The sequence below is a fragment of the Mangifera indica genome, chromosome 1, assembly GCF_011075055.1.
Source record: "Mangifera indica cultivar Alphonso chromosome 1, CATAS_Mindica_2.1, whole genome shotgun sequence".
In the NCBI taxonomy this organism is placed as follows: Eukaryota; Viridiplantae; Streptophyta; class Magnoliopsida; order Sapindales; family Anacardiaceae; genus Mangifera; species Mangifera indica.
Window position 1 is genome coordinate 5,048,509 of NC_058137.1, and position 20,057 is coordinate 5,068,565.

Below are 20,057 nucleotides of genomic sequence, written 5' to 3' on the forward strand. Positions count from 1 at the left end.
AGGTATTGGCTGAAAGAAAAAAACATGATTAATAAAATTTTTTTTTTTTTTTTTTGGTTGAAACCATGGACTTGGCTAGAAAATGCAACTAAAACCTAAACATTCTTCAAATAATTAATTCAAGCATTTCAATTAACTTACATGATTCATTAAACAGTAAACACAGCAACAATAATTGGTGAGGTTTGAGAATAGATACCTGATAGTTGTAACAACATGGTCTAGTTTTCAATTCATATTTCCAAACATTATTGTTTAATATAATTTATAAAAGGCCAAAAGACTTACTTTGACCTAAGGTTTACTGAAATGATAAAATTTCATCGATTAAATTTAAAAAACTTAAATATATATATTTTTTAATTAAAATTAAGGGTAAAAATGTTATTTAATTAAAAATATTTAAAAAATTAAAAAATTATCAAATTACCCCCTCCTTAATTTAAAAATCTATAATTTTCCTCTCACACAAGTTCGAAAAGTGAGAATTCCCCTCTTAAGGTTCACTTTCTGATCAATTTTTCCATTTTTGACCATGTTTTTCTTTCTCTTTCCATCTCTAACCATCTTCGTCAGAGATAAAAGACAATAGTGGAGAGAGAGAGAAGTCAGGAGAGAGAGAGAATGTCAACAGTTGGAAAAGTTATGGTAATTGGAGAGGAGGAGACACAAACTCTAAGAGGAAAATAATCACTTTTTAAATTTTAAGTGAAAGAAATTATTAAAATTTTAAATCTAAAGGAGGGAATGTAATAAATCTTTAGTTTTTTTGAATATTTTAATCTTTAATTTAAATAGTAAATTTTAATAAAATGATAAATATTTGAATTTTTCAAACTTAATAATCATTTCAGCAAACCTTGGATGGGAATATATCCTTTCGGCCTTTATAAAAAGTATGCATGCCAAAGAATGATCAACCTTAGAGGTGAGTTTTTGAACATTCTAAATTGAATGCACCAGTTATATTATATTTAAAAAAAAAAAAAAAAAGTTAAGATAGGGCTGAATTAAGTCTCCTTAAACCCACTTTCAACTGGGTAAGAAGAGAGAATACACATGCCGACACAGAGAGGGGAAAAAAGTACTGCAGAAAATTTAAGTCAGAAAAAAAAAGAGTCTTGTCTCTGGTTCTAATAGATTTTAAAAAGAAAATGGTAAGCTCATCGAAGGACACGGCCAGTGATGGTGACACATCCAGCAGGGAGACGCCTCCCCCCGATTCCAGTCTCTTCTCCGAGGGCGAGCGAGTCCTCGCTTATCATGGCCCTCGCATCTACGAAGCCAAGGCATTTATTCTATTATAACTTTTTTTTTTTAATCTCTCCCTCTTACTTTTACATCTAAAATTAGGCTCAGTTATTACTTCTCTGTCTTGTTGCTTTATTTATTCTCTAATGGTGGCTGAATTATCCTTATTCTTTAAGTTCTTTCTTAAATTTAATGTGTGATTAGTGAAATTAGGGTTTCTTGTGTTTGTGTGTTTACTGTCTTTAATTTTACTTAATTGAGTCATAGTCGTTGTATTAAACTTAGTGGGGATTTTAGCTTTGGGGTTACCGATAATGCGAATGAATAGTTTCAATTTTTTTTTCACGTTTTTTCTTTTGCTTTTATTCGAAATAGGTGATGTGATGCAAAAAGTTATTGTTTTTGAAGTTTTATGTTAGTGCGATGACCAAAGAACAAGTTATGTTTTCATCAGGTTGGGAAAGCGATAGATTGTGCATATTATTGTGCTTCAATAACCTGTTGGATGGATTAATGAGAGAAATATCCTTTGATATAATTAAGCCTGTTTTGTATGGTGACTTTGGTTTGACGTTTCTGAAGAAGATGTGTTGTTTCACATTAGTGCATTGTAGAAATTTTGAATGTCAAACCTGTTTTATGATTAACTTCTGCTGTTTATGTATTAGAATGAATTACTAATTCTGCCAAAATAGTAATGTAGTACTTTTTTGTTCAAGTCATTGTTGTTTGATTTACTGTGTGCATTTATGTTTTAGGTTCAAAAGGCTGAGCTACGAAAGAAAGAGTGGAGATACTATGTTCACTACCTTGTGAGTCTCCCCGTCTCTCTCCCTCCTTTCTTTCTCCTTAACAAGTTACTTTACATAATTTTTTTGTGTTTTCTGGGGGAATTCCTCTAAGTTACAGCAGTTAGCACAGTAGTATTTTGGCCTTTAATTTATATGTTTGAACCACTGAATATGGTGGGTGAACAAAGTTTACCTCATCGCAATATCAAATGATGAAGAATTTGTTGTTTTGCAGGGTTGGAATAAAAAGTGAGTACGGCTTTTGTTGCATTCTCCTGGCGATACATTTCAAGTTTGATTTCTTTTACTTCTGTTGCATTCTCCCTGAAATGTGGCATCTTTTGGAACATAGCACAGATTTTGATTACTTGGTATTCTGTTTGAGCCTTTCAATGAAATAACATAAACTAGACGTTATAATAAATATTATCTCTAGAGTGGTGGAACAAATATAGCTTGTTAACAGTCAACGTAAGTTGGGATTATGTAGTGTATTTCTTAATGTGTATATTTTATAATAAAGATGCTTTCTCAATAATGAAGTTTTGGCATTTTAAGATTACCGTTATGAATCTAAGAAAAGAAATATCTTGATACTTTGCAAATCAGAACAAAATGACTATTTATATTAAATTAGGCTGTTCAACTATTTATATTAAATATGCTTCCATGTGTTGTGTCTTTTTTAATGGAGAAAACCAGTCACACTAGGTTTTTTCTTTCAACTTTTGAGCAATTTGCAAATTTTATACTGCCAGTTAATTCCATGATATCGATCCCCTGTAATTTGAACATTGTATTGATTGTATGGACTTGGGGAGGGTTATGCTTGCATGGACATTTGAGAATATGTTGTTGGACACATTCAACCCAACTCTCCTTGTAGATGTTTGTGATCTGTACTAGAGTCTATTCTTCATGGACTGCATAACAATGAGATATCATGTTTGAGGAAAAATCTGTTCAGAGAGAGATTGGGGAGGTTTTCATTTATTAATATTTATCAACCTTTTCAAAAGGGATACAGAAATCATATAAATAGCTTGGAAATCTTGCCAACAGCTGGGACGAATGGGTTGGCGCAGACCGGCTGTTGAAACATAATGAAGAGAATTTATTGAAGCAACAAGCTCTCCAAAAAAAACAGGGTATTGATAAGAGTGCAAAGTCGGGACGTTCTGGTCATTCTAAGCAAAAAGGTTTTACTGGTTTGCTAATCTCATTTTATTTTTCTAGTTATTTACTTATGGATGCAAAAAGTCTTAAAACCTAGAAAATCAGCTCTTCTTTTACACCTCAAAAGTCTCATGTTTGTTTTGTTGTTTGGACTTAGGTTTACTGTTTCAGATTAGTATGCATTAAATTTTCCACAAGGCATACTGGACCATTGTTCTGCATGCACAAAGTTGGCAATGAATTTTCATATTTATATTATGACGTTTCTCCAATATGTGCTTAGATATTCATAGGATCACTTATCTTTCATGTTTAATATTTGCTCAAATCCCCTTTAAGGGTTTTCAGGTACTTAAATTATTTTTGTCAATATTGGATGATAAATGACCTGGAATTTTGTGAGGCCCAATCTTTTGATTCCAGATCATTGTCTGTAGAATCTAGAATATGACCAGGTTAAGAGTATACAGAAATCAATAGAAGTCTTTTTTCGTGAAAACATGATCTAGAATTAGTAGTCTGTGTGCTCATGAGATTTCTCATACTCAACCTTGGCTTCTTCACATTGAACCTTTTGTTTAGTGGCAGACTCAGGGGGTTAAGGAGAGTCAACTGACCCCTTGACTTTGAAAATTTTTTTAACATAAAATATCAATATAACCCGTAAAATTTTACATTAACCCCCTTATATTTCATTATTTTTATTGACCCTCACATATTTCACTTTTATTCAACCTGGACTCCCAAAGTTTTATTTTAGGGTCTGCCACTACTTTTGGTTATGGCTTTTGCTGTATGATACTGTGGGAACTGATTGTGAAGATGGCCAGTTACACTCCCAACTATAAGACTTGAAGAGCTTTGGTGATTTAAGCACAACCACAACAATGGAAGGGGTGATGTGAACATTCCTGTTGAATGATGCCTAATGACTTTATAGTTCTAAATGATTGCCTAATGAACTCATCAGGATTTGGAGCGCTTTTATCTTGTTAAAACTTAAATTCAAATGTAGAGTCTTAAGTTTAGTTTTATACATTATGTTCTAGACAAAATGCATGACTCACAATTCTTTTCACTCATATGTTATTGTACTACTAAGCTTGCTTCGTTATGACATCTCACCAGTTCAGTCTTGGTGTGTAGATTTTATATTCCAAATTGTTAAAGTCATTTAATTAAGTGTTTTTGTTACTCTTGATTCATTTGGAGTTGCAAGTGTCTGACATAATTAATTAATAGTGTCTTTTTATCACCCTGTTGACTACTTATTTTGCTTCTGATCTATAGATGCAAAGGTGGATAAAGATGACATGAAGAACAATGGTACTTATTTTCTTTAACAATTTTCATCATTTCTTTTTTCACCGCCCTTCTAGATGTGATAGTTTTTCATTTTATAAATCATCACCAATATCATTCATAAGAGTTATTATTGAGCTTCTTTGTGTTGAAATTTTTATTGCCTTTAGTGTGTTTTTTTTTTTTTTTGTGTGGGAAAAGTGATTGATAGCTCGTTATATCATTACATTCTATACCTGATATTTATTTATTGCTTACCCAATAATGTTTAATTCCTTATATTGTGATTTTTAAAGTTATGTCTAGAGGTGTAAATGACCGAGCTTAAGCTTGATGTTGGTTGGCTAGTTAGCTAGACAGCTTATGGCTCGGCTTGAGTAAAATATCAATGTACCCAAATAGTTATAAATGTTTTATTTACACCCTTAAAATCTTGTTGTCTAACTATAAATATATGGGGTAATGGATAAATATACAAGTTATAAGGTTTAAATATAATATGTTAAAAATTAAGGGGTTTAAATTTGAAAGTTTAGGAATGCCATTGTGGAAACATCAAAGTTTATTGCCTGCTATCGATGGGGTTTCTTGCAGCAATTTAAATTTTTCTCCTAAATGCAACATGAGGGAACCTAAAAATTGAACATTCATGGGATTCACAAACATAGCTACCTACCATTCAAGTTGTATTGTACATATTATAACATCTTTAAAATAATATATGCTTTAAAAGGCATTGAACCTTATGCTATTTAACATACGTCAATATTTATTGCAGTGGTGAAAGGGAAGAAGCGAAAGAGTGAATTGGGTGTAGAGGTCTGGTTTGTATATAACTAAACATAATACTTGAATATTTTGTCTTTTCTGAGATCAGAAGAACATTTGTCTTGTTTTCTGAATATGGTTATTGCAATGGTTTTTACCTGCTACATTTGTTTGGTTCCTAAATTATTATTTTCCTTTCAATATATTTTATACTCCTTTTCAATAGACAATAGTTTATATTGTAATAATAATTTTATAAGCTGCAAGGATTTGTTACAAGTGAATAGACATGGAGATCTAGTTCTTATATGCTTAAATGTATCACTTGGAGACACTGCTTTCCTGTTCTAGTTTTTGCTTATGCCTTACTCCTCACCTGCCATCTCACTTGGTTGGTTCCTATAGTTTATAAGTTCCATCTGATATGTGCTTCTAGACTTGGTGTACTTTAAATCTAATTAATGAGTTTCATAATAACAATAGAGAGAAGACATTGGTGATAAAGAGCAGAGATGCAATTTCCTAGTTTGAGATCTCATTTTCTTGCTTTCACTAATATGTTTTTTCTAATAAATAGTGAGTCTAGGAAAATCTGGAAAAAATTGCACATTCTCACATGAATGCTTCATTTGGAATGTTATATTTATTCCTAATATTCCTTATAAGGTTCTAAGATAGCCTCGTTTGTGCAATATGTGGTTCATAATCATTAGAAGGACAATATATCTTTAGAAAGGCTGATCAAGATCCAAATTCCTTCAACCTTAAAGAAGCAGCTTGTTGATGATTGGGAATTTGTTACTCAGCAGGATCAGGTATATTTGTTATAAACTGTTGAAATGTTATTTTTATATCAATGATGCTTGGATAGGATTTTAATTTTAATAGAGTAAATTTGTCTTCATGCTTTAATTGATTTCACTATGGTTTTATTCCTTCTTTTCTTTGGAAATTTGAAGGATGAGATGTTTTTCATGCAATTCAACATTTGCCAATCCACTTCTAAGCAGAAGTGTAACCTGTGAATAAGCCTTGAAACCTTATTGACCACATTCCGCCTGAGCTGCAGAACTCTACTCACCTTGGACAAAACTAGCCTACCTAAACTTATTTTTCACAGCCTACAACAATCAACACATGTTTTTTTCACATGTAAATCTATCATGTGTGGTTATATGGTGTTTACAGTATTCATCTAAAATAATGTTATGAACATGTATGAAGCAAAGCAGTGCTTCCAAATTCAGGATGTAAGTTATGTAGTCATTATTATGGTGTTCTACTTTGATGGGTTGACAGTTGAATATATCTTTCAAAAGTATAATAAATTTTGTTGGATCATACATATTTAGGGAAGCTTATATAAAGTTTTGGGTCATTATATACATGTGTGTGTGTGTGTGTGTGTGTCCATGTCTGTGTAAGATAATTCATTCCTTCTACAGCTTGTTAAACTTCCACGTTCACCCAATGTTGATGAGATTTTGACAAAGTATATTCAATACAGAAGAAAGAAGGATGGCTTGTAAGTATTACTTTGAAGGTCTTATTTTTAGCATTATTTTCTTTCTTTATATAGCATGTCATGTGAACTTTTGTTACTTTCTGCCTTACATTAACTGTAACATGAATTTATTACATCGGTTCTGCTATCATTATGTGAACAACAAAATAATTCTCTTCTATCTTGCTGGATCAGATTGAAAAGTATTGATCTCTCTAACTTTAATATTGAGCATAATAATCATAGTTTTCTACTAATATTTGTAAATGTAGATACAGTTATGACTGCTGAATGTGCACTGCAGTAGGAATGAGAGTGGTTGTAAAAATTTAATGTCAGTCAGGATGTGAAACAATCAAATTGGGTCATATATTAGAAACACTTGGATGCTAAACACATGATTGTGTTCAGTGGTGCCATGCTCACATAAATTCTCCATGCTCTCTTCTTGTTACATGTGTAAATTACTTTCATTTGAGAGTGAGAGTGGGTGTTTTTGAAGAAATTATAAATTTATGTCAAAGTTTGGCTGTATCGAATAAATTGAAAGCCAGTTGTTACATCATTTACAGTTGTAATGGTGGCATGTACTTTTTTCTCTTGAATACAGGATGGTTGATTCAGTTGCAGAAATCATGAGAGGCATTCAGCTATACTTTGACAAAACATTGCATGTGATGCTTCTTTACAGAAAAGAACGTGAACAGTATCATGATGTAGTTGTAGATAACGTTTCTCTATCTACCATCTATGGTGCTGAACATTTGTTACGCCTCTTTGGTATACCCATACATAAGTGCTAATTGATTTGAATTTTTTATGTTGGTATATTTAATTAAGTGCCGTAAATATGCTTTTTACTTGGTAAATTTTTATGAAAACTTTTGAGTATTAGATTGCCTTATTTCATTATGTATCTGCTTTAAAATTATCTATTGAGGTTTGGTTCAGCTTTAGGCAAATTTTATTTTCCCCTATCAGATTTTAAACCAAATTTTATTTCCCCCCTTTGAGATTGTGAACCGGAGATGATCTCTGTATAATTTTAATCTTCATGAATTATCCTTTTATATGTTGTATAAACTTTGAATGTAGTTTAGTATATTTTTACTAGTGCTTTTTTGTGTTTGCAGTCAAGTTGCCGGAGCTATTGGCATATGTCAACATTGAAGATGAAACACTGACCCGCATGCAGCAGAAATTGACTGACTTTCTCAAGTATGAATTCAATGCCTACTTATGAATACTTCAGTGTTTGAAAAATCAGTGCTGTACAACCATGCATTGCCTGAGAAATAATCATTTTTAATGTCAAGCAGGTGGCTGCAGAAGAATCAAAGTAGTTTTTTTCTTTCTAACTATGATGGATCTAGTGTTTCTGATGATAACACCAAAGGAAAAGATGACTAAGTATCGATGAAAATGCTGTGCTATCTTCTTTGTAATAATTGACGTCATTTACCGGTGTTGCCGCCAAGTTTAATGACTGGAAGGCAGCATCCAATTGTTGTAGCAATGTATTATTTTTTGGTTTCAGGTGGCCAGTGTTGTCAATTGAAGACTTCTTTATGTACAATGAAGCCAGTTTATTGTAATTTCTCTGATAAGCATTTTTTATTGAGACTTTTATGTAACACCTCTCTCGATTTCTATTCAAACATCATTTCTGTCCGTTCACGTAATCCATTTTAACCACATCTTTGTTTGTTTTCAGCCCTCTTCACTACCCAAAAATCCACTGCCTCCTGTGTCTCATCCACGCTTCCAATCAAACTTTCTGTTATTGTTTTCTTCCCTATATTGATTAATTGTAAAGAATATCTCCATTATTTAACAAAGCTAAATTATATATTTGTATAAAAAATTAGAATGAAATTCGGTACATTAGCTTCACTTGAAGGGTCTTTGATGCAGCACCAACTAAATTAGCTTCCTTGAGGAGTAAATGTAGGAATTCAAAGGGTGAAAACTGGAAACTGTGTACGTTTGTAGTCAAGGCTATTTGCAGCTCTCTCCATCTCTGCCACATTGGATTGGAGTTGGAGCTTACCACATACTCATCTGCGCCCAAGTGCTCTAACGCCTCCACCTCCTCTTATTGGAATAACTTAAAAACATTGAAATACGAATAGAAAACACAATTAAATTAAAAATAATTTTAAAACGGATAAAAATATGAATTTTTTTTTAAATTAAAAAGTGGGTTGGCACGAAACAATACAATTCAAAAGTCTTAAGTTATGTTTGACTCTTTTAAGTTTTAGCATGCAAGTCATCTTATTAGATCCGTCATTTGATGAATCTAAGCCTACATAACAAGTCATGTCGAAATCGATATAACACACTCTTTTGTCTTGTCTAATGGAAGCTGAGCCTTTTGAGTTATTCTTTGAACACATGTTGGAATTTTTATTTTTTTGGCAGCCATCCATTTCCTTTCTCTGTCTCGCTTTCATTATAATGGGATGACACTGAACATTTATTCTAATTTCATATTAGTTAAAGAAACCAAATACAACTTGAATTTAACAGTTTTAAAAAATAAAATGTGAAAATTAGTTTCATCAATTAAAATTGCCATAAATCATTTTCACTGAGTCAGATGGGTTGATGTTGAATCAAAATTTGCATGTTAATGTGCAGATATTAAATATAATTTGGGGAAGGAGGGCGGCGGTAAAATGAGGTCATAGTTAGGACTATATGGCGACATCCAAAGCCCAAAGAGAGTGGAAACAAAAAGGGACAGAGAGACGGGGAGAGAGAGAGAGATGACAGCATGACTTCCAACTAACTCAATTGCTTGAGCGGAGCCTTTAGCCTTCTTCAACAATGGAAACTACTCTCCTCCATTCTTCCTTTCGCCTCACGAGTTTTCCCTCTCTCACTTACTCTTCACGATTCAGACAACTCGACTCACTCAGATTCAAACCCTTCAGCCTTTCTTTTTCACTCAGACACCGCCCCTTTGCTTGCTTTGCCCAGGCCCATGATCACCACCACCATCATGATCATGATCATCATCACCATCAAGATCACCATCATCATCATCACGACCACCACAATGGAAATTGTACGGAGCTGAGCGGGCCACAGAAAGCAGTTATTGAATTTGCTAAAGCCACGAGATGGTTAGATTTAGCAAATTTCTTAAGAGAACATTTGCAGCTTTGTTGCTTTTCCACGGGTTTGTTTTTAGCTGCTGCGGCTTGTCCTTATTTATTGCCCAAGCCGGCGGTTAAGCCTTTACAGAATGCTTTTATCTTCCTTGCTTTTCCTCTGGTTGGGGTAAACATTCGTTTCCATTCTCTTCCTTTTTTCTTAATTTCGGCATTTCAACTGGTAATTTAGCGCTTTGTTCGCTTTGATTGAGTTTTTTTTTTTTTTTCCAAGCCTTTTGTTGTTTGAATAGGGATTGCAACTTTTTCTAATTTATCATTTTTACTTTTACGTTAGATGAATTTCATTATGACAGTGTTTTATAACGCGTGATTTAGCGTAATTAGCTCCTTTCTCCTGGGAACCACGTCTTTCTTAGTGTGCTTACAAGGAATTGTTAGTTTGTCAGTTAGAACACGGACTTATTATTTCTTAGTGAAAATAACTGATACTATAGGTGAATGACGTGAATTTTGATTATATCAACCAAGTCTTTGTGAACTATTGCTTGCTATTTGATGTTCTTTCTTGGGTTTGTATCTCTATCTTGATCATAATCATCTGGTACTCTGGAATAGAAAGCCCTAGAGGCGCCATATTGTAGGAGCCCAAACAATGTGATTGAATAAATCCTCCTCTATCTGTTGTGGGCCAAGGACTCTGCTCTTTGTGATTACTAGTAGAAGTAAAAGGTCGATTCTCCTGTTGCAATTGAACTCAATTTTCATAAATTTCTCGAGATATTTTCTTATGAAGTTTTGTTATAGCATCTATAACTGCCTTTGGATTGGGAAAACATCATAGCAAATAAATGTCCACCGGAATTAACTTATCAACTCCCCAAACAGTATTATAAGAATCGGCACTAAACATTACCCTATAATAATACATGCTCCCATAGCAATAACATATTTTGGTTCAGACATTTGTTCATATAGTCTCATTAAAGATGGCACCATTTCCATTGTTATTGTGGTTGCTTTTAAAATTAGGTCCGCCTATCTAGGACTTGATCTTGGTGCCAGTCCTAATGGTCAAAGTCAAACTGTGAGCATATTAATTAAGAAAATTCAATAGAGCAAGGTTATGTTTCTTTGCTTAGTCCTCATTAGCTTGGGTCAAGTAGTTAAGTACTTAAAACTTGTGCCTTATCCAAGTTGACCAAGTAGTTTTGTGTTTGAATCATCTTGTTGTGATATTAACTTATCATAAATTGTGTCTATGGACCTACTAGCATAAGCTTTTGAGCCAAATGGTTACTTAAAACACCAGTAAGATTGCTTTTTTGTTGGTTATGGATCAGGATTTTTGTATCCTGCTAAATACTTAGAATTTTTTCCTTTGATTTTTAGGAATTTTTCTTTATACAAAATTAATTTAGTAGGGTTGGTAGCATTTTGTGGTATTTTCTCAAGGGCCTGATTTTAGTGCAAGGTTGAGGGGTTTTTTTTTTTTTTTTTCATATAATTTTTTCTTGATGCTTGTCAGGTGTCAGCATCACTTGATGCTATTACTGATATTGCTGGTGGAAAAGTAAACATCCATGTATTGATGGCTCTTGCAGCCTTTGCATCAATATTTATGGGGAACTCCTTGGAAGGAGGATTGCTTCTTGCAATGTTCAATCTGGCTCACATTGGTGAGCATTTCAAACTTGAGGATTGGCAAACAGTTATTGAGACAAAGTTAAGTTTCATGGTCTAATTTATATTGATTCCGCAGCTGAAGAGTTTTTCACCAGCCGCTCAATGGTGGATGTAAAAGAGTTGAAGGAAAATTATCCAGATTCTGCTCTTGTGCTTGATGTTAATGATGATAATGTACCAGATATCTCTGATTTGGCATATAGAAGTATTCCTGTGCATGATGTGAAAGTTGGCTCGTTTATTTTGATCGGAGCCGGTGAGGTCTGTGAAACCAAATGTACCACTTTTTTTTTCATTATTGCAGCTTTTCTTCAATATCACTTGGTGTTATTAATTTGGCACTTCTGTGTGAAGTTAAGTACATATGTTTCTTCCATTGTATCTAGAAAGCAGTCCTATCAACTGATTTTGGCTTTTATCTTGTGGCTTTTCCTTCTTGTTAATGCAATAACCACCTTTTCCAACCCTTTTTGGAGTTAGTTCTTATAAAAAAATTTGATTATTAAATGAAAATGCTATTTCAACTTTAAGTCCTTATCTTTTTGAATGTCATGCTAAAATATAGAAGTTTCATTTGGGCTTGGAAATTTGTTTAGGCTGTACCTGTAGATTGTGAAGTTTTCCAAGGTAGTGCAACAATTACAATTGAACACTTGACTGGGGAAATCAAACCCTTAGAGGCTAAGGTCGGGGACAGGATTCCTGGTGGCGCACGGAATTTGGATGGTAGAATGATTGTGAAGGTACATTCTTCAGTTTTCTGGAATTCAAACTTTGCAGTATAGATGTGTTGAAAAAGTGATTTTTTCTGCCCTTGATCTCAAACCTCTTCTGAACAGTCCGAGAGAATAAATAGTCAAACACTTTCAAAATATATGTTCTTTTTCTTTTCTTTTTATCTGTCAGTGCTTATTATATCTCATGGTTATACATTTTCTTTTTCTCAAAAAAATTTAAGTTTACTTCCAAATTTTGCATCAGGCAACAAAGACCTGGAAAAAATCCACACTTAGTAGAATTGTGCAGTTGACTGAAGAAGCACAATTGAATAAGCCAAAGCTTCAAAGGTGGCTAGATGAATTTGGTGAGCAATACAGCAAGGTGGTGATTATTTTATCAGTCACTATTTCTCTCATTGGACCATTTCTCTTTAAGTGGCCATTCATTGGCACACCAGGTAATTTAGTGGAAGTGTAAACCCTTCTGTTCGTGTGCTTCAGTTATCATATTTCTTTTCCAATTGAATGTCATGGAGACGTTAGTTTTATTGACTAAGGAAGAGCTTCTGTATGAATGTGTCTCTCCTCCTGTTTTATGCTTTAGCATATCATGTCACATTCTCTCTTACCGATTTGTTTATGATGCTTCTTCCGTATCTGTAAACATTGTGATTTTCGGAAGTTCTTCAATTTTCTTTGATGCTTTGGTTAATTTTGTAGCATGCAGAGGATCAATCTACAGAGCATTGGGTCTCATGGTGGCAGCGTCACCTTGTGCCTTGGCTGTAGCTCCATTAGCATATGCTACAGCTATTAGCTCCTGCGCTAGAAAGGTACCATTTAACTAAGATAAAATTTTATGCACTAATAATTGATACTAATTTGTATACTAACAATAATGTATCACCATGTGGTTGGATGTTACTTTATTTCTAATTCAAAATCATTCAATCGCATGGTAACACGTTATCATTATTACACGAATCAGTACTCATTGTTAGTGCATATGATTTTATTATTTAATTAACTGTTGCAATTTAAGTACTTATGTGATGACTTGGTCATCTTTTGTGCTTATGAACATCTTTTGCAGAACATATTTCTTTTGGTGTCTAGTAAGGAAAGGTGTAGGTTATCCTTGATTCAATCTGGTTATCCCTCCTTTTCTGGTGTTTCAATAACAACATTCAAAATAAAAAGAAGAAACTCATTTACACATCTTTTCAGGTTCACCAGATTAAATCTGGTTGACTTACAAAATAGTTAAAGCGTGAATTTTTGGAAAATTAGGAAAATATTCCAGAGAGCATCAATCGATAGTGAATAGTGGGACAAAAATAAATGGGAACTGAAAATTTCTAGATAGTCCAAAATGGAAATTTGTTTTGTTATAATTTGAATTTTGTCAGTGAGATGATCCACTTTTCAGGCTGTGACACAAGTCTTTTTTTACAGGGGATATTGGTTAAAGGTGGACAAGTACTAGATGCTCTGGCTTCTTGCCATACTATCGCATTTGATAAAACTGGGACATTGACAACGGGAGGACTTATGTTCAAAGCAATTGAACCAATTTATGGACACTTAGTCAGAAAAGATAAAACAAATTTTACTTCCTGCTGCATTCCTAGCTGTGAAAAAGAAGCTCTAGCTGTAGCAGCTGCCATGGAAAAGGGTACTACTCACCCTATTGGAAGGTAGTATGTCAAACATTTTCTTTTCTCTTTATGTTTTGTCTCTGAATTATTCCTGTGACATCGCTTGAATGGCAAGTCACGGTAATGTTTAGCTTTTGCATAGCATGATGACCTGGCAACAAGCTTTTAGCTTTGCATCATCTGCTATTCAATGCATTTACATATGAATCCGTGGTTAGGTATGTACTTTTCCATTTGTGTGTTCATTTTGTCTTTCCTGATGTAGGAATATTTCCCTTCCTAATTGTGACTTGATTTCTTACTTCATATTGTTTCCTTTATTTTTTATTTTCATTTTAAGATTTTTTTTTTCAGGAAGGGAAATTAATAGAATATTAGACAATATTTCTGTGTTACCTATTTTTTATTCTATTGGGAATTACCTTATTATTAAGGATTACTAGCCTATAAATACCCATATGATTCCTAAGTTTTATTATTCAAGTTTCAATAGAAATCTCATCTTACTTTGTGAATTTATCTCTATCATATTTCTGCATTATTCACTTGTGGTTAGAACTGTGTTATTTCCAGTTCCTTTTTTGGGGGGGCTTATCCTTTAAAAACCCTGCTCCTTGTCCTGTAATATCTATATTGTTGCAATATTTTTGCTCTGAACTGGCTTGTTACAGTGGTGGTTAATATAATTCAGATTACAAAGGCTGGAACTGCATGATTACACAATGGTTATTGCTTTTCTTGGAACAATTTAAAATGGAAGTGCTAATTTACTGCTGAAATTGTTGCCATACATGTAGCCAAATTTGCATTTATTGTTCTGAAGTTGTTAATATCTGTCTTGCATTAAATTGTGCTCATAATTCGATACTCTGTTGAAGTTGAATTACTGAAGATTGTGATATGTCTATATGAACCCTATTTCACAAGTCCAGTTTTTGGAACTTAGTTTGGAGTTTAAACTTTTTAAAGATTTGAAAACTACTGTACTTAATCTTAATTGATATGCTCTGTACTCAACAGCTGGTTTTGACAAATTTGCTGATTTTTTTTTTTTTTTTTGGGTTTTTGGAAAAGAAACTGACTGCCTTTTTCTTTTAATGTGAATTGATTGAGAAGAGCTGAATGAGTTTGATCAACTATGACATGAAACTTTTAGTTGATTTTTATCGTTATGAGTGACCAATGTATAATTTCTGATATTATGTGGTAGAAATTGATATAGTTGTGTGGATCAAATCCTTATAATCTTGTGTTTTCCATATTACTGCAGAACTTGTTAAGTCTTATTCATGTTGATCAAGAGCAACTATTGCCCTTTCAAATTTCAATTTATGTTTCCAGTGTTCACCTTTCATGTGAAGTTGTTGACCAGTTATTTCTTTATTTCATCCAGAGCTGTGGTGGACCATAGTATAGGAAAAGACCTTCCTTCCATTTCCATTGAAAGTTTTGAGTACTTTCCTGGTAAAGGTCTTACAGCAACTGTTAATGGCATTGAGGTACTTTTTCCAGTCTTAGCATATATTCTGGTAGTCCCTTAACATGTATTTTCAAACAATTTCCCATTAACATGTTGCAGAACAATGCACGACAACCTTCTAACTTATGTGATTTTATTGTCCGATATATTATTCTTTTTTTCTTCTTTGGCTAAATTTGGTCTGAAAAGTCACAAAGAAGATTTTTTTTCTATAATTTGTCTAGGAAAATGGAAACTATTTCATGTAATATTCTCATTCTTGAATTGACTCAAAGAGGGTATGTTTGGATTGGATAATAATAATAATAATTAAATAATATTTATTAGGATAATACTTAAATGTTAGGATTATGATAATTATAATAATTAATAATATTGATTAAGATAATATTTAATTAAGATAATATTTGTAGTATAATAATAGATAGTTGAATTTAAATAATTGATTAACATTTGAATTTGAAGATTAGTATATTGGAAGAATAAAAAGGGTAGCTAGATTCAGAGAAGGACAAGGAAAGATATTGTATAAGGTTTTGAAAAAGGATGGGTAATAGAGTTGATGTAAAAGATTATGAAGGCAGTGAAAGAAAAGCTGGAAGCTATTGAATCTAGGTCTGATAATCTGGCCATGGATTTAGGACAATAAAAAGGTGCTAAAGGAATTGAAAGAGTTGTTTCTACAACCACCATCGTTGCTTTCTGAGGAGGAAGTTGTAAAAGGAGATTGAGGCCAGACCAAAGTTGTTTTCAGAAATTGACATGATTGAGCTCCAGGATACGTGTTTGGGAAAGACTAATTCGGTTATGGAGGTGTTCAGATCAGATCTGATCCAAAAGTGATTGGGGTGACGTCGGAAGTTGTAGGAGACAATTAGAACAAGGTTGGATATAAAGTTCTTGGTGTGTTTTCTGCGGTGGAGGATGTCAGATTTGGTGAGAAAAAGGTTCTAAGGTTGGGTTTTGGGGCATATGCAGTTGGGCTTAGGACGAATGATGCTAGAGTGGCATTTCCGATGATGATAGACAACACGGGGTTAACCTTTTCGACCACTAGCATAAGCATTGTTGTTTTGTGTAGGTTCCTATCAGAGTATTTATTATAATTAACAATTTATGGTACATTCCATTGCCTTTGTAATGACCTTGGGCCGCTTGAACCCCCTTGAAATCGAGGCTGGATGGTTTGAAGAGGTGAGGCCTTTCCCTTTGTATACAGAGTAAGAGTACTATCAAAATGAATTCCCAAAAGCGATGGTCTTTGAGATATCGGGTCAAAGGAGGCATCTATGTGAAAGATTGGATCGTTGGATAGAGACAAAGCGTGTACCTTGTGCTCAAAGCTATTTTAGCATAGTTGTGACCAATTTACAGGATTCTACTTATTTCAATTCCCCTGGAAGTGTGATATCATGCAGTGGGAACTTTATTTCTAACATTTGGGATGGGTGATTGTTTTTTTGGTCAATATGATAAGATTTTTGATGATAAACCAGTTAATGATGTTACCCTATATTCTTACATAGGGGATGGGTGTTGTAATTATTATTTTGCTCAAGATGTTATTAGAAAGATGTGATTCTTGTTCCTAAAATCACAAAATTTCTACTTTGACTCAACCCTTTGATGGTGTAGGTGAACAATAACTGGGAAGATGATAAAAACTAAGAGAGGAAAATAGACAGATCAAAGATGAAAGAGAAGAAACAAAAAGAAGAATTAGATTTCATGAAAACAATCTTTATTATCACTCTTTAGTATCTATCATCAACTCTAATCTTTATTTGTAACTCTAATAATTTTAGAAATAAAAGTTCTATTTTTAAATTAGACACAGTCCTCAAATGTAAAAAGATAAGGACTAATCCCTTTGCGCCCTTCCTACATGAATTTCACTGTCTTCAAGGTCCATGATGCATAAGAATCTTTAGGAATGAAAATACATCTAATCAGGGGAAAAAAGTCTTACATAAAACAATGTTCAATTTATAACTGTTTGTTATTTATTTGCCACATTCATTGCCAACTAACTTCTCAGGAGACTGCATGAAAACCATGCATTCTTATGATCTTATTGGTGAGTTATATTGGCTGGACAATAATGCAATTTTACAATCTTTTGAACTTTGTTATAGTCAGGAACTGGAGGGGGTAAAGTGTCAAAAGCATCTCTTGGTTCTGTAGAGTTTATCACTTCTCTCTGTAAATCTGAAGTCGAATCAAGAAAGATCAAGGAAGCTGTTGATGGTTCTTCTTATGGAAGGAACTGTGTCCATGCTGCTCTCTCTGTTAATCAAAAGGTGTGGTTTATGGTTATGATGATCTGGTTATTCACTTAGTTTCAAAATTCTAAATCTGAATGTCAAATCAAGAAGAAAGATCATGGGATACAATGTATAGCTCCCAGCATATTTGCAGTAGTTTATTGGTTTTCTGTAGTTTTATGCTTTGCAAGGGCTGTCATTGGAAATTAAAATATTTATTTTTAAAGCCCCTTAGATTTCTCATTTGCTATTCCTCGTAACACCTCATTTGTTATTCTATGGGTGATCTATTTTGTGAATCACGTTTAATCCAGAACTGAAATTTTGTTTGTCATTGGTGTATGTAGGTAACATTGATTCACCTTGAGGATAGGCCTCGCCAAGGAGTTTTAGATGTTATAAGGGAATTAAAAGATCAAGCAAGGCTACAAGTCATGATGTTAACTGGTGACCATGCGTCCAGTGCATGGAGAGTTGCAAATTCTGTTGGCATCAGTGAAGTCTACTGTAGCCTGAAGCCTGAGGATAAACTCAATCATGTCAAGAGTATTTCCAGGGGTATTGGTGAGCTTCACTTATGATTCTGGATTTTATCACTATGTTTTGGCTTATTTATGTTAATCATAGTGTGTGATTTACTTAACTTCTGTATAAGATTACCAGCGCACACCCGTGCCCTAGTAATTTATTAATAAACATTTATTATGAAAGATGATATATATTTTTTCTAGGGTATTTATCCAACCACAAGAAAAATGTACTTGCATGAATATACATATGTTAATGTGCACACTTATATACTTGATTGCTTGTATATTTATCGTTGCCTTTAGTTGCATGTTCTTTTCCTTTCTAGTTTTAGAAAACTGTGTTCTCTTGTTTCCATCATATACATGTAACACCATCCGTTTTTTTTTTTTAATTGAAATATGTGGAGTGTAGGTGCAGGTTTCTTAACTTCTTGTCCTAAATTTTTATGTTCTGGAGCTCCAATGGTTTGCTGAACAGATTTTTGTAATTTTCATTATTTTAACAGGAGGTTTGATCATGGTCGGTGAAGGTATTAATGATGCACCAGCACTTGCTGCAGCAACTGTTGGAATTGTGCTTTCTCAACGGGCAAGTGCAACAGCTATAGCTGTTGCAGATGTCTTGCTGCTGCGGGATAATATCTCTGGCGTTCCATTCTGTATTGCAAAGGCTCGGCAAACAACTTCCCTGGTACTTGCTAGTGTCCTTTCTATCATCGTTAGTTATTTTCTGCTCTTTGTGATATTGATTCTTTTAGTATTTGTACTTGCAGGTCAAGCAGAGTGTTGCCCTTGCTCTATCTTGTATAATTTTGGCCTCTCTTCCATCTGTATTGGGCTTTCTGCCCCTGTGGTTGACGGTATGGTTTTAACTTAATTATCTGCTTTACAGAACTTGTAGTTTACATTAATAATCTTGCTTTTGTCTAATTTTGTAGAAATGAATATGCTATATTAATTTTGATTTTCACTGAGACAAAAACACCGAGACTTCTTATTTGATAGATCCTTGCTTCTGAAACTAGTCAAATATTTCGGGAGAGGGATTATTGAACTAGATACCTAGGATCAGGAGTGTTAATTGTCTGAATCTTATGCAAAGGTTGCAAACCTATGATCTCGTGGTAATTAATTTGTGTTTTCTTAGTTGAGTAATGTTTTGTATACACACTTTGAATACATAATTGAATACACAGATGATGTATCCTCATATAATTTGATATTATTTTATCTTTAATTCAAAATCACTCAATTATGTGATGACACATTATTTGTATACTAAAAAATGTGTATACATAGTGTTATTGTTCTTAGTTTTGATCTGGCAATGTGCCTTTCCAACTCCCAATGAAAATGTTTGTGTTTGTTTCATTTCAATAGTTGCATTCAGGATCCATGACTGCTCTGTTTTGGTATACATGCAGGTCCTTTTACACGAAGGCGGGACTCTTCTCGTTTGCCTCAATTCCATACGAGCTCTGAATGACCCTTCATGGTCCTGGAAACAGGATTTATGGAATCTGGTTAATGAATTGAAATCTAGGCATTTCTTCTCAATGAAACAGAACACCAGCTCAAACAGCATCCAGGCTGCACCTTTGTAAGTGACTGACATTCTTTTGATACTTTGACTCTTTGTGTATAAAATATATGTTAGAGTCAAGAAGAAATCCCTCAGAGTTGTACAAAGTTGACTCCGTCAATCTAATAAAAAAGATGATGGAATTTTGGGTTGGTAAACAAGAATAGAATAAGTGTTCTTGATTTTCAGTCATATCTATCAACAAATAAAGCAGATGTTTTATGACA

General features: G+C 33.5%; 2 protein-coding genes across 4 annotated transcripts; both read left to right on the top strand.

Annotated features, from left to right (window-relative positions):
- The first annotated feature begins 996 nt into the window (after positions 1 to 996).
- On the top strand, positions 997 to 8,464 carry LOC123209470 (protein MRG1-like). Of its 2 annotated transcripts, XM_044627548.1 has the most exons (11): positions 997 to 1,289; positions 2,010 to 2,063; positions 2,278 to 2,291; positions 3,105 to 3,241; positions 4,509 to 4,544; positions 5,299 to 5,339; positions 6,002 to 6,103; positions 6,734 to 6,813; positions 7,403 to 7,572; positions 7,926 to 8,010; positions 8,112 to 8,464. In XM_044627548.1, the coding sequence occupies exons 1-11, from the start codon at positions 1,155 to 1,157 to the stop codon at positions 8,200 to 8,202; spliced, it is 945 nt and encodes a 314-aa protein (XP_044483483.1). In that variant the 5' UTR covers positions 997 to 1,154; the 3' UTR covers positions 8,203 to 8,464. The 2 variants fall into 2 exon arrangements, with proteins under 2 accessions (XP_044483483.1, XP_044483490.1); XM_044627555.1 differs by lacking the exon at positions 3,105 to 3,241.
- A 952-nt stretch (positions 8,465 to 9,416) lies between these two features.
- Positions 9,417 to 20,057, top strand: LOC123209456 (probable cadmium/zinc-transporting ATPase HMA1, chloroplastic). 2 transcript variants are annotated; one of them, XM_044627536.1, is made up of 13 exons: positions 9,417 to 10,080; positions 11,440 to 11,590; positions 11,674 to 11,858; positions 12,194 to 12,340; positions 12,579 to 12,774; positions 13,037 to 13,149; positions 13,772 to 14,013; positions 15,368 to 15,473; positions 17,590 to 17,754; positions 18,066 to 18,276; positions 18,755 to 18,939; positions 19,022 to 19,108; positions 19,673 to 20,057. In XM_044627536.1, exons 1-13 carry the CDS (start codon positions 9,625 to 9,627, stop codon positions 19,850 to 19,852), a joined length of 2,424 nt encoding a protein of 807 aa, XP_044483471.1. In that variant the 5' UTR covers positions 9,417 to 9,624; the 3' UTR covers positions 19,853 to 20,057. The 2 variants fall into 2 exon arrangements, with proteins under 2 accessions (XP_044483471.1, XP_044483464.1); XM_044627529.1 differs by having other exon boundaries at positions 9,423 to 10,080; positions 18,066 to 18,282.

Bases quoted from the DNA above. Each gene is read 5' to 3' on its own strand.
- LOC123209470 (XM_044627548.1), top strand. From the start codon at position 1,155: ATGGTAAGCTCATCGAAGGACACGGCCAGTGATGGTGACACATCCAGC. The intron at 4,545-5,298 runs GTACTTATTTTC...TATTTATTGCAG, and splicing joins AGATGACATGAAGAACAATG to TGGTGAAAGGGAAGAAGCGA. The intron at 6,104-6,733 runs GTATATTTGTTA...TTCCTTCTACAG, and splicing joins TTGTTACTCAGCAGGATCAG to CTTGTTAAACTTCCACGTTC.
- LOC123209456 (XM_044627529.1), top strand. From the start codon at position 9,625: ATGGAAACTACTCTCCTCCATTCTTCCTTTCGCCTCACGAGTTTTCCC. The intron at 13,150-13,771 runs GTACCATTTAAC...CTTTTTTTACAG, and splicing joins TTAGCTCCTGCGCTAGAAAG to GGGATATTGGTTAAAGGTGG. The intron at 18,283-18,754 runs GTGAGCTTCACT...TTATTTTAACAG, and splicing joins GAGTATTTCCAGGGGTATTG to GAGGTTTGATCATGGTCGGT.